General features: G+C 43.4%; 1 protein-coding gene across 7 annotated transcripts in view; it reads right to left on the reverse strand.

Annotated features, from left to right (window-relative positions):
- Positions 1–253: 253 nt before the first annotated feature.
- The window catches only part of LOC105472464 (aryl hydrocarbon receptor-like), a 68,809-nt gene continuing 54,876 nt past the window's right edge, over positions 254–14,186 (reverse strand). The window contains exons 2-4 of one of the 7 annotated variants that reach the window (XM_071095905.1): positions 1,663–3,148; positions 509–584; positions 286–422 (exon numbers count right to left, since the gene is read on the reverse strand). In XM_071095905.1, the coding sequence (XP_070952006.1) occupies positions 558–584; positions 1,663–3,148 (1,513 nt within the window). In that variant the 3' untranslated portion in view covers positions 286–422; positions 509–557. The other 6 variants (XM_071095904.1, XM_071095902.1, XM_071095903.1 and 3 more) reach the window with 6 other exon arrangements.

A 14,186-nucleotide genomic window follows, 5' to 3' on the forward strand; every position in this document is an offset into this window, starting at 1 on the left:
GGGCCCCTTCCAGGTGAATGTCTGGGCACGTCTGCTGGTGCATGCTCCTCGCGTCCCTTTCCTTTGAACATTTTTGTGGGTTCATAAATAACTTTTTAAGCAAAGAGAATTCTGTATGCATTTCCTTTAGTATAAAATGCATTGAATTAAATGAAGTCGAAAAGTATATCTTTGGAATCCAGAGATTAAGCTTTCAAATATGTGTAATTATACCCATAGAAATAAGTTAAATATTCACCCAGCAATCTGAGAGTTTAAGAAACTTTAATCTCAGGGAAAATGTCAGTAGTTAAGGCCCCAAATCTCTCGTGTAGACGTGCAAAGCACAACATCATCTTACGTCAGACCTGGGAGAAAAATGTCTTTGCTGTTGGGCCTGGAACCCCCAGTGCCATCTTGCGGCCTTCGTTTTGGGAACACCGCTGTTAGGAAAACAGGAAACTGAGTAAGAACAGATTTGCTGAAAAGAGAAGAGGGTTAGTTCGAGGAGTCTAAAATTGATACTTGCTTATTCAGGCTTTGATTAGGAATGTTTATTTTGGTTTCAGGAAAGTTTATCAAATCTGGTCTTCAGATTTTCTAACCTACAACAGATGAAAACAAAACACTGGGAAGAGAAGTGAGCAGGGACCCTAGAGATGGGCAGCCTGAGATCCCCGAAAGCAGAAGTGAGGGGTTGCAGTGTCCAATGAGAAGGGACAGAAAACCCAGCAAAGTTGGGGGAGGACCCAAGATGTGGCTATTTGGGGCCACTTAGGGTTCAGGGAATCAGCTATACATCCCTGCTCAGTCCTGAGGGCATCACCCAGAAACCACGACAGGAGCTGAGGGAAGCAGCAGCACTCTCATGTGATTTCCATCCAAAGCTGCATTTCTGGGGGAAGGTTAGTCACCTGAAGACTTCATGCCTACAGAGGGCCTCAGTTCCCAGCAGCACCAGGCAAAGGAGAAGTGCCGGTCTCTGCATGGGGTGTTGGAAGTGGTGCATGCAGGGAGTTGCAAGAGGACCACATTCAAATCTCTATGACTAATTCAAGTTCTGGGGGTCCAAAGCTAGGCTACATTGTGGGGAGCATCCAGGCTGCTCAGCAATGGCCCAGGAGACACCAAATGGGGCCCTCCAGGGGGCTGTGGTTGCCACCACTACTGGCTTCACATGATCCACATGGCAGTAACCTGCTACCTTTGCAAAATCTCTCTGTGTCCCCACTCTGGACCCCACAGCAACCCAAGCCAAGGCTGGGCCAGTTCCATTGCCCCTCCTTGTACTGTCTCTCTGGGCTAAGGCCCTGACATGTCCACGTTTGCCAGCAGCTCTGTACTTGACCTGTGTGGTGGGGTGCCCTTCCCTGCCAGTCCCGGTTTTCTGAGACCCTGTGTACCAACACCCACCCGGAGCCTAATGTCATAGCTGCCCTGCATGGACGTGGGAGGCCAGGCCAGGTCAGGGGGGCAGATAGGCTGGGCCAGGCTAGGTGGCACCTGTGGTCTGTCTTTGACTTGTCTCATAAGCTCTGCTGGGCTGCTGTAGTGGCTGCCACCTGAATGTGGGGAGCTGTTGGCAGAGTCAGGAGAGGGGAAGGGGTTCTGCTGAGGAGCCTGGGGAATGGCATCTCTCAGGTGGCCAGCCTGGTGATGGACACGTGGCGCCCCTTCTCTTACCTGCCCACAGTGCTCCGGGCTCTGCAGCACCCCCTGCACCCACTGCTGCCGCTTGGTGGCTGGGCTGGGGTCTGCAGTGGAAGAGCCCTGCATGGCTGAGGATCCCGGCGGAAGTACTTGGGAAGGACAGGCTGGACTCCTGGAAAGCTGGTTTGGCCCCAGAGAGTGGGGTGGATGCTCCCCCTCTCCAGATTTTTCCTCTGGTGTCCCAGGTGCCCCCTGCACAGATGGGGGCTGACCTCTGTACAAGCTGGGACTGGGTGGCCGTGTCCATGGAAGGCAGGGGTCAACCATCCATGGGCAGCTGAAGGGGTCAGGCTGGGCCTGCCCTGCTTTCTGCTCTGCCACCACCTCCATGGGGACTGCAACTGGGTGGCCCTGGATGGGGGAATCCCAAATGCTGCGCAAACGGTGGGTACCACATGGGTTGACACATAAAGTGGGGTCTGAGGGGATCAAGGACCCTTGGCCCTGACCAGTGTGTGTGGAGGTCCAGGGCACAGATTCCTTGCAAAAATTCAGAACACCAGGGCCTGGCGGAGCCAGGTGTCCAGGAACATTTTCTCCTAAAGAGAGAAAAGGTGTGTGGCTTGGCTGAAAACCCTGAGCAGGCCGGCTTGGGCTGGAGGCCTGAGGCAGTGGGCTGAGGTCAAATGTTGGCTTCTGACACATCTCAAAGTTCGAAGGCACTGCCTGGCTGTGCCGAGGCCACCACTGTGGGGGGCCCTGGAGGGGGTTCTGGAGTGTGGGGCCAGGGATAGAAGGACCAGTGATGAGACAATCCTGGGGATGTGCTTGAGGGTAGCTGGGCACCAAGCCCACGTTTGGAGGTGGAGTTACTTCTGTGGCTAGCTGGGCTGAGCCCTGAGAAGATGGTGGATTCAGGGTCTGTGGAGAAGTCATGCTGGCTGGTGGGGGCAAGCCCACGTTCCCAGTGTCATAAAACTGGGTCTCCTTCTCCCTGTGGAGTCTTCTTCCTTGGCTGGGTGGTGGCAGGTGGCAGTTCTGAGGTCCTGCAGGGCCCGAGTCAGCTCCTTGAAGCTTCTCTTCCCACAGACACTGGTTGAGATTGGTGACAGCCAGGTGCTGGAGGGTGGAGCAAAGGTCAGGCTGTTCTTCCTTGTCCTTCTCCAGCAGGCTCTCGATGAGGGCCAGCAGGGAGCTGCCTTCCTCCTTCTCTTTCTCTTCCTTGTCCTCACATCTGTTATCAGACCCCTGCCTCTCCAAGGGTGAGCCCTGGAGGGTGGGAGCAATGCAGGACAAGTACACGGATTCATCTTGCTGCATCATGGCTCCAAGGAGAGATCCGGGGCACGAAGAGTCCTGGCCAGCTGGAAGACCCTTCCTAGCCCTGGTCCTCTTCCTGGCTGGGAGGGCAGTCAGGGCGCTTGGGAGGCTGCTCTCATACAGGACGGCCTCCCCCGTAGTGAAGGTGAACGGCAGCCGCAGGGCCCGTTTGCGCAGGTGCTCCTCCCCCTCCAAGTTCCTGTGGTTAAGGAAACACAAGCCCACATCCAGGAGCTGGTATGTGAATGAGAAAGGGGCAGGACACCATCTTTTCTGTCTTTTCCAGCTAAAGAAGAAAGAAAAGCCACAATGGCAAGTTCACTTGCTTTTCTCTTGCATTTTTTGGAGTACAGTATTCTTCATAACTATTCTCTATCTTGTATTATGAAATAGTCTCAGAGAAAACTGCTTATGTGTGGGATGAGTATTCCAAAATTCCAGGTAGGAATTCCCTAAACTTCAAGTTTACTTTGAAAATAAATCATTACACAAAAATGATATATGAACCATTTATCACTGGGAAGAATGATTTCTCCCTTCATCGCTCCCTCCCTTCCAACAGACTCATGGGAATGGCTATTATCAGGCTAGCCTGAGAGTCACTAACACTGTGACTGTAACATGACCAGCAAGGTTGGAACCTTCCTTCAGTGATCTGTCACTGCTTGGAGTTGCACATTTTGTTTGAAGTTTCATAAAGGAAAACTGGCTGAATTAAAATGTAATGTCTGGCAGAAGCTGACCAGAATGATATGGACACAGGACACTCTATCACTGGATGAACCTTTCAGGAGGCTGAAGCCCACTTCACCCCTTTTGTTATACCCTTTGTCTTTAAATTTGCTTTGTCTCATGTTGATATAGCTACTCTGGTGTTCTTGTGCTCACTGCTTACATCTTATGCTTCTTTACATCTAACTACTTTCAATCTTTTAGTGTCATTATTTAAAAATGTGTCTTGTTTAGAAGGCATACGGTTAGGTCCTGATTTTTAATCCATTCTGACAATCTGTGTCCTTTAATTGGAGTTGTCTTAGTCTGTTTCGTGTTGATATAATAAAATACCTGAGACTGGGTAAGAAAAGTTTATTTGGCTCACAATTCTGGAGGCTGGAAAGTCCAAAATCGGGCAGCCTACCTAGTGAGGGTCTTGTGCTGCTTCAATTCACAGTGAAAAGCAGAAAAGGCAAGTGTGCATGTGCACAAAGACCAAACACAAGGAAGAACAACCTGCTCTGTAGTAATGAATTCAGTCCTGCCAGAATGAGAACTCATTCTAGAGAGAGAATGAATCTATTCATGAGAGCTCCACCCCGGCCCAAACACCTCCTATTAGGCCTCATCTCTCAGCACCACCACATTGGGAATCAAATTTCAACATGAATTTTGGCAGGGACAAACCACGTCCAAACAATAGCAGAAGTCTTTTGTCTATTAACCTGTAGATGTAATTATTGATATGGTTGAATTTGGGGCTTCTATTTTACTGTTTGCTTTCTGTTTGTCACCTCTGCTTTTTATTCCTCTGTTCTGCAGAAAAAGTCCTGCCTAGAGAGAGGATTTTTTTTTTTTTTTTAAAGAAACTCATCTCAACTTACCTACTTTTTGGCTACACCTTTTGCATTATATTTTTATGGCTGTTCTAGGAATCACTTTTCACTATTGACTTTTCATTGTCTACTTAGAATTAATACTGTGACACTTTACATAAAACATATGCACCTTGAAACTGTATAGTACACACACCCCTAATGCCTGTTCTTTATGTTAGAGTTGGCAGATTTACCACATCCACATGTTATAAATCCTGCAATATGCTATTTTTTTTTTTTTTTTTTTGCTTTAAGCAGTCATTTGTACTTTAAATAAAGGGGAAAATAATCTTTTATGTTTATCCACCTGTTTACCATTTCCCAAACTCTCCATTCCTGTCTCAAGTTTCAATGTTTCACCAGGTATTCTTTCCCTTCGTCTTGACAAATTTCTGTTAGCATTTCTTGTCTATTTTTGGCAACAAATTATTAGCTTTTAAAATTCAAATGATACTGTCATTCATTACAAAATTCAGAGTTGACCATTTTTAGGCACTTTAAATATATTGTTCTAATGTCTTCTGATCTCCATTGTTTCTGACGAGAATGCTATAATAATTGTAATCAGTGTTCCCTATGTATAATGTACTTTTCTCTCTGATTGCTTTCAAAGCTTTTCTCTTTATTTTTGGTATTTGACGGTCTGACTAGATATGCCTTTGTATAGTTTTCTTTGTATTTATCTTGTTTGGAATTTGATGATTGTTCTGATCCATAAAGTTACAACGTTCACTAAATTGGGAAAGTTTCCAGCCATTATTTCTTCAAATCTTTCTTTTCTCAGCTCCGTTTGATCTCTGCTCTTCTGGGACTCTATTTGCCCATATATTAGACCTTTTATTATTGTCCCGCAGATCCCTGAAGCTGTTTATTTCTTTTTTCAATCTCTTAAAATCTTTGTTCTTCAGACTGGATAATTCTATTGCTCTATCTTCAAGTTCACAAACTCTCCTGCCATCTTCAATCTGTTATGTACACCCAGTGAATTATTTATTTGTAGATATTGTTCCAAATATTCTGTTTCTATTTTTTTCTGCTGAGATTTCTTATCTTTTCATTCATCATAAGTACATTTTCCTTTATGTCCATGAGCATAATTATAATAGTTGCTATCAAATTCTTACCCAGCTGGGTGTGGTGGCTCACGCCTGTAATCCCAGCACTTTGGGAGGCTGAGGCGGGTGGATCACGAGGTCAGGAGATCAAGACCCTCCTGGCTAACACAGTGAAACCCTGTCTGTACTAAAAATACAAAAAATTAGCCGGGTGTGGTGGCAGGTGCCTGTAGTCCCAGCTACTTGGGAGGCTGAGGCAGGAGAATGGCGTGAACCCAGGAGGTGGAGGTTGCAGTGAGCCGAGATCGAGCCACTCCACTCCAGCCTGGGTGACAAAGTGAGACTCTCTTTCAAAAAAAAAAAAAAAAAAAAAAAAAAATTCTTATCCAATACTTGGGTCATCTTAGGATTGGTCTCTATTGGTTGCATTTTCTTTTGAGATTTTCTTTCCTGTTTCCTCATATGTCAAGTAATTTTGGATTATATCCTGGATATCATGATGACACACTGTAGATTTTGGATTCTATTCTATCCTTCCAAAGAGTATTGATTCTTTTGTTTTGTTTTGTTTAACTGGATGACTTAAAATGCAAATGCAAACTATGTTTCCCTTGTGGTTGGCAACAGTAGAAATCTCTGTTCAGTTCTTTTGATCTTAAGTTGGTTGCTGTAAGTCTATCTCAATGCTTGCATGATTCAGGGGTCAGCAGAAATTTAGATTGAGTTAATTCATAAAATATAAAGGCTCCTCTTTTCTGGATCATTCATTTCTAGCTTTGCTCCTTCATTTGTAGCTGCTGCAGTTACCATAATCTATGTTCTCTGGTTCTTGAGACATTAAGATGATGAGTCAACATTTCAGTTTTTAACTGCCCAGCACCAAGTAGAGTTCTTCTCAGACAAAAAGCAGTAAAAAGCAGGAAACTCAACAAGGGCCATTCCTTTCTTTCAAGCATTGACTCTCCAGTGCCTCGTTTTAAAACAATATTTTGGCCAGCCATTTCAGCTATAGTTATTATGGCTATTACTTATGAGAGGGTTGATGCAAAAAGAGCAACTTCAACATTACCAGTAGTGGAACTGTTCCAGAAGAGTTTAACAAAAAGAGTATCATATCTGGATACATTTTTGTGGTAAAAGGTATGAGGTAGGGATTTAACTTTCCTCCCCCAACTCCCTGTAAATGGCTAAACTGTTGTCCCAACCTTACTTACAACTTTGTCTTGTCCTCATGGGTTTAAGATACTTCTTTAATTTAACAATTCAATCTTCATACCTCCACCTAGATCTGCTTCTTGACAACCTGCCTCTTCACCACTCTGTCTATCTGATGCTAGGATGATTCTGTGCTAAACCTGTATTGCATTAAGCCTGGCCAGAGAATAATTTGGTGTAGGCTCTCTGGAGAACAATTTGACAATAGTATCAAAGAATTTTGAAATGCTTAAATCCTTTGACCTAAAAGTTCCACTCCTGAGATTCTAAGGAAACTGGAATAGCAGCCAGCTATTTACATATAAAATTTCCATTTATCACAATATCTTCATAGTAATTTTAAAAGCCCAACCCTAAATTTCAATATTTAATGAAAGGCCATAATGTATCTGTATGGGAGCATATGAAACAACAATAAAGGTATTTATGGATAATTTTGATATGAAAATTGCTTTCAATTTTTTCTCATGTGGAAAAAGTAGGATATGAAACATAGTGTATAATTTCAAATATAAAATTTAAATGTGTCAAAACTTACTTGAAGTAAATGTATTAATATACTGACAACATTTTTTTCTCTGACTAGTAGCATAAGAGCTATTTCACTGTTGCAGTGTTTTCATTTTCTAAATTTTCTACAATGAGCATGTATTATTTTTTCACTTGATGAAATAAACACTATTTAACAAAACTATTGATTTATGAACGTCTTGCTTAGTAAATCCAAAGAATAGTAGAGCTTGTAAGAGCCATAGAAAATGTACACTAAAGCCCTCTCAGTTTTGCATGGCAGGAAAGTGAGGCACATTTATAAGGTGGTTTTCTGAGACCAGAGTGGAATCAAGCTCAGAATCCAAGTTATTTGACACAGTTCTGTGATTTTCCCACGATCTAAATATTTCTCAGCAAGGTTTCAGGCTCCAAAGGCAGGAAAGTTTGTTACCTATGGCATATTTTCACATTACTGGATCTCTGATCACTGTTCATAATGTGGCACTAATGGGAATGGTCCAGATAGCTTCTCTCGGCTCATTTGTTTATACAGTTTGAATATTTTTCCCCTCCAAAGCTCATGTTGAAACAATCCCCAGTGTGGCAGTATTGAGAGGTGGGGCCTTTAGGAGGGGATTGGATCATGAGAGCTCTGTCCTTATGAATGGATTAATCCACTAATGGATTAGTGAACTGATAGGTTATAATGGTGGGGGGGCTTGGTGGCCACACTGGAACTCTACAGAGTCCCTACCAGCAAGAAGGCTGTCATCAGATGCGGCCCCTGGACCTTGGACTTCTCAGCCTCCATAAACTGTAAGAAATAAAGTCTTTCTCTTTATAAATTAGTGAGTTTCAGGAATTCTGTTAAAAGAAACAGAAAATGGACTAAGACATTCATCATCCCCTACATTTCCCATTTTGACCATCCATTTTATAAAGACATGCCACAGATCTATATGGGGGCTGGGCCATGCTGGTTCACTAGTTGGAAGATAACATTGTGTGGTCTGATATCCTGGCAATGTAAAAATAAATAACAACAATGAAACGTTTTCTGTTAGTATGCACATTATAGTTTACAAAGTATGTTGTAGATTGACAAGACTTCAACATGGAATCTTGGTCTTCTGGAAGTTAATGACAGACACTCTGCCTCACCCAGAAAGTGTCATGGGAGCTGTTATTAGCCTGCCCTGCCCTGAGATGCGTCTACAGAGTGACAGCTTTGATTCCTTTCCTCTTAAAAGACCACATGGCACAGAATTACAGCAGAAGTGAGGAGGGTAGGTTGAAGGAATGCCATTTCTGAGGAGGCACATTTTTAGTGTAAACCAAAGAGTTTATGAGACAGGTCTCAATCAATTTAGAAGTTTATTGTGCCAAGGTTAAGGACATGCACCTAGGAGACAAGTCTCTTCAAAGATGATTTTGAGGGTGTCAGTATTTAAAGGGGAAAAGCAGGCTGGAGGGGAAAGAGGGAGGGTATGGTCATATTACTGAATCCACATGTTGCAAGAGAAAGGGAGCAAGTAGGGGGAATAGTCAATATATATTCATCTCCCACTCAGTAAGATAAGGTGAACTTAGAGTAGCTACTTGTGGAGATACTTAACTTTTTATCTATAACTATCTACTCAGGAACAAAAGGAAATGCAGCTTCTTGCATGACTCAGCTTTCAGCTTAATTTTTCCTTTGGCAGAGTGAATTGGGATCTCAGGTTTTTATTTTCATTCACATTTCATTTCTGCAGCATGCAATGGAAGACAGCAACTTCTGCTGAATATGGTTGATGGAAGATTCTAGATTAAGAGTTTGAATTCTGGGCAAATGGAGTCTTGAATTCTTTGCAGTTAGTATTCAGGGCCTCAAGACTTGTAGCCATTTTGGTAGAGGCCTAAGAATTTGGCATATTAGTGTAACTGAGTAATAGAGCTTCAAAATACATTAAAAATATTTTTCTTCTTTCTCCTTTTCTCCTTTTGTTCCCCCAGTTTCAAGGTGTAACCTTGAAGCAAATTACAGAAGCCTTTTCCTTAGTCTTAAAATATGGCCGTGAAATGCACTTTAAAACTCCACTCCCTTCTCTTTCCCACCTTACACTCCCTTGCCTTGTGCACATTTATCTAACTGAATGCTTGTTAAACTCACACCATGCACACTTATCTAACTATATGTTTGTTAAGAAGTACCAGAGGCTAATTTAAAAAGAAACAAGCATAAACACCCAGCTGTTGAATTCTCTCCTTCTTACAGACTCTCTCAAGATGAATAAACTACCGCCCAGTCACTGTCAAGATGGCATCAGCCTGAAGCTCCAGGTGGACCACAACTCAAGACAGGCACTGGGGCAAGACACACATCCATTGAATCCTGCACAACTCCTGCATGCCTCCCATATCAAGGTTCCCTTTTTAAAATCGCTTCCCTCAGCCCAAACTTTTGAAGTGGTTTCTAGAGGCATACACCAGTTGCTTCTCCACTGCTAGCTTTGGAAAATAAAGTCACTTTCCTTTCACTGCACTTGGTCCTTGTCGTTGGCTTTGCAAGCAGTGAGCAGCCGAGCCTGCAGTACAGGAGGAAGAGAATCAGTGAACCCAGAGAATGAAGTTTCCCATTCTGGATGTCAGAGGCATTCGAACCAGAGTGACTCTATCATGAGTGAGGGTGAGGAAAAATGAGGCTTGGACTTGCTGGGCTGCATTTCCAGGAGGTTAGGCATTCCTAGCCTCTACATGTTTATGGTTAAAGGAACAGATTCATAATGTTTACTAAACAGACCCAGACTCAGGAATGTCCCAATATCCCAATATCTTGAGATCAAGGACGTTCCTAATTTTGCTTTAAAGATAATAGTATTGATTCTTGCAAAATATAGTAATTAAAAAATCAATCCTTTATCACAAACCCTTGTATTAATGGTAGAGCACATCCCCACATTTTGTTATCCTATATGTAAAGAAATATTGTACCTAGGGTGAGCATGTTCCTCCTCTTACTTTCAGGAATGCCCTACTCTTTCTATACAGTAGCTTTTCTTTCACCACTCCACTTTCTTAATAAATTTGCTTTCGTTTTGCACTGTGAACTCTCACTGAATTCTTTCTTGTGCGAGATTCAAGAACCCTCTCTTGGGGTCTGGATTGGGAACTCTTTCCTGGCAAACCCCATGGGGATTCTACCGAAGAGACCCTCCACCCAAAGGAAAGTCATCTGCTTGCAACATCAATTGGCCAACTTTGGGTAAGTGGGGCGCCTTTACTTGGGTAGAGGATGGGATTGGGTTAGAGGCTCAATTAGGGGAGTTAGAGTCTCTCCTAAGACAGAGAGGGTTAAAGGCCCCTCTTTAAAAAAGGTAAGTACGCTTGACTGAACCGGCATTTGAGGCCCAATGTAGGAGGTTAGAGTCCTTCCTCAGATTTAGGGGGTTGGAGTAAAGTCCCTCTCCGCTAAGAGAGGGTTTGGTATCACAGGATGTTAACTGTTATGCTCTTAGTATGGATCTGCCTTTCCCTCTTTGCTGCATGAATCAATTTCTTGGTTGGTATCTCTGTTTCACCGTCATTTTCAGAAGTTTTCATTTAACTGGTCTTAGGGATTTTAACCTTTCTCTTCTCCTGTGTACCTCCTGATTTCTGCCTGTCTGCTTGTGAAACACTGGGGGAAAAAAGGCACTGCAGGATTTGGTTTTCTTTGGGTTATTTTAAGACTCTAGCTGCTTAGGCTTCACCCCTAAAATTGCTGATTGAGATCTGGTATTTAACAGCTATGAGCAATATGATTAGATAGGTGCGGCTGTGTTTTGTTGGAAATCAGGGGACTTTTCTCCTTGCTGTTTTGTTCCATTTGCACACTAAAAAACTTCTTTCCTTTCCTGGATCCGGGCAAATTGTCTTTGCTTGTCCAGCCCACGCTGGCACTACTGGCCAGAGGCTGCTTGCTCTGGTCATCCCCATCTAAGTTCTCTTCATTTCCTTTGCCTTATTCAACATTTATTTTGTCAGATCCATGTTGTGGTTAATCTAAGATTCATGGCTCAGCTCATTTATGTTATTTGGATAGTGTGAATAAGAGAATTTGATTTTCAGCAGGGATCCCCTCATTAATGCAGCTGGCCTTAAAAACCTCTCTTATCCTTTTTAGTGGAACTCGGCCAGTAACAATACAATCTCGTAGGTTTGGAACTTTTCTATCAACGTCACCTGCCTCCTTCTCAGGAACCATGACATTGATCCCAAAGGACTCACTGCTAGGATGTATTCTTGAACACTGGAACTGTTTAAGCTAAATGGGCTTAAGAAGAGAACACTGATATTTCTATGTAATACTTTTTGGCCTCAGTATTAGCTGGAAAAATAAGAGAAATGGCCTCCCACTGGAACTATGGCCTTTAATACTATACTTCCATTTGGTTTGTTTTGTAAGAGAGACGAAAATGAGATAAAATACCATATGTTCGAATATTTTGGCTGTTCAGTCGGGATAAAACCCTGCAACAGGCATGTGCATGTTTAATGAGAGGAAATGAAGAAAATGAACTAGACATACTAGATATTAGTGATCCCTTGATACAAGCCCCCAGAGTTCAGTAAGCATTTCTGAATGGAGCAGAACCTCCTTCTGTCATCTCTGAAGGTTCAGGTGTGTTGACCCTTTCTCCCTCTAGTTGACCTGGAAGTTCTATTGAGACCTCTTTGTCCCCACCTCCTTACCCGCCTAGTCCCACTCTATACCCACCACTCCCTGAGGAACCTAGCCTTGTGAGGACTACTCATAGTGGAGCCTCTTATTAACCTCCAAAGGGAAATCTTTGTCCACTTAGAGAGGTGGCAAATGGGGAAGAAGGCACTGTGAAAGTACATATCCCCGACTGGGTGCAGAGGCTCGCACCTGTAATCCCAGCACTTTGGGAGGCCGGGGCAGGTGGATCACAAGGTCAGGAGATTGAGACCATCCTGGCTAGCATGGTGAAACCCCGTCTATACTAAAAATACAAAAAATTAGCTGGGCATGGCGGCATGTGCCTGTAGTCCCAGCTGCTGGGCAGGCTGAGGCAGGAGAATGGTATAAACCTGGGAGGTGGAGCTTGCAGTGAGCCAAGATTGCGCCATTGCACTCCAGCCTGGGCGACAGAGGGAGACTCTGTCTCAAAACAAAGCAAAACAAAACAAAACAAAACAAAGAAAACAGAAAACCAAAAAACAAACAAACAAACAAACAAAACAAAAAAGAGTACATATCCCCTTTTCTATGTCTGATTTGACTCTATGTAAAAAGAAGTTTGGTCATTTCTCTGAAGATCCAGGAAAACTCATAGACAAGTTTGAGAAATTAACTCTGACTTATAGTTTAACTTGGAAGGATCTGCATGTTCTGTTGTCTCTGTGTTGTACAGTGAAAGAGAAACAATGCATCCTGGGGACAGCTAGGATCCATGCTGATGAGTGAGGACTTAGGGAGGAGAGATCATATGGTCACTTGTTTGTTGGAAGGGATGAAGAAGTGTATGACAAAGCCTGTTAACTATGAAAAGGTTAAGGAAGTTCCTCAGGGTAAAGATAAGAATCCAGCTTTGTTCCAACAGTGTTTAGTTGGGGCTACTAGGAAATATATTAACATGTCCTGACTCAAGGGAAGGACAGACCCTTTGGGGAGTACATTTTATAACCCAGTCTGCCCCTGATAACTGTAAGAAACTACAAAGCACAGCTATGGGTCCCCAGACACCTATAAATCAGCTTTTGAATATGGCATTTTTTGTTTTTAATAACAGGGACAGAACAGGGGAAGCAGAAAGAGCAAAAAGAACCTCCTACAAGGTGTAGCTCTTGGCTGCAGCCTTAAGCTCACCTCCAACATGAGGTTACCCTTTTGGCTCCTGACCTGAACTAGTGAAGCAAAAAGGTGGAAAGCCCAGAGCTGGGCATCTGAGTTACCATGCCTTGGATATTCATCAGTGTGTATACTGTAAGAAAACTGGCCATTGGAAAAGGGAATGCCCAGCATTCCGAAGGGAGCCATTGGCACCCAAACCAATGATGGCCAAAATAGCCAAGCAAGCCCAAGAGTGGTGGGGCCCAAGACGTTCTTACACACCTCCTGTTGGACAACTAGCCACATCTTCAGAGGAGCCTCAGGTAACCCTTGAAGTGAAGGTAAGAATATTAACTTCCTTCTGGATACAGGAGCTGCTTACTCTGTTTTGACCATTATAATGAGCTTCTGTCACCCCAAAAGTGTATGGTCATGGGGTTAGATGGACAAGCTCACCGATGCCACTTTACCTATCCTGTAAGCTGCCCATCAGGGACTTCGGTTTTCTCAGTTGCCTTTCTTATAATGCCTGACTGTTCCACCCCTTTATTGGGAAGGGATTTGTTGATCAGCTGCAAACAGTGGTACCTTTCGGAAATAACAAAGCAGATGAAAGATTGCTCCTTCTCCTTTTCTGTGATAAGGGAGGAAAGTTAACAGGTGACTTATCTAGCTTACCTATTGAAGTAACCCCCCAAGTAAATCCTATAGTATGGGACACTGAGGTTCCAGGCAAAGCATTAAACAGTTGCCTGGTTTGCATCCAACTTAAGCCTGGTGTCCTGTACTCCTGGAAGAGACAATACCCTTTAAAGCTCGAGGCACAAAGAGGGATTGGACCATTAATAGCCAAGTTTTTGCAATTCTGGTTGTTAAGGCCCTGTGAGTCTGCTTGTAATACTCTAGTCTTGCCAGTTGGAAAGCCAAACCGCGACTATAGATTTGTTCAATAGCTTCAGGCTTTCAATGATGCTGTCATTCCCATATATCCTATAGTGCCCAATCCCTATGTGCTGTTAGCCCAGGTCCCTGGGGATGCTGACTGATTTACAATCTTAGATCTTAAAG

Source organism: Macaca nemestrina, chromosome 4, assembly GCF_043159975.1.
Source record: "Macaca nemestrina isolate mMacNem1 chromosome 4, mMacNem.hap1, whole genome shotgun sequence".
In the NCBI taxonomy this organism is placed as follows: domain Eukaryota; kingdom Metazoa; phylum Chordata; class Mammalia; order Primates; family Cercopithecidae; genus Macaca; species Macaca nemestrina.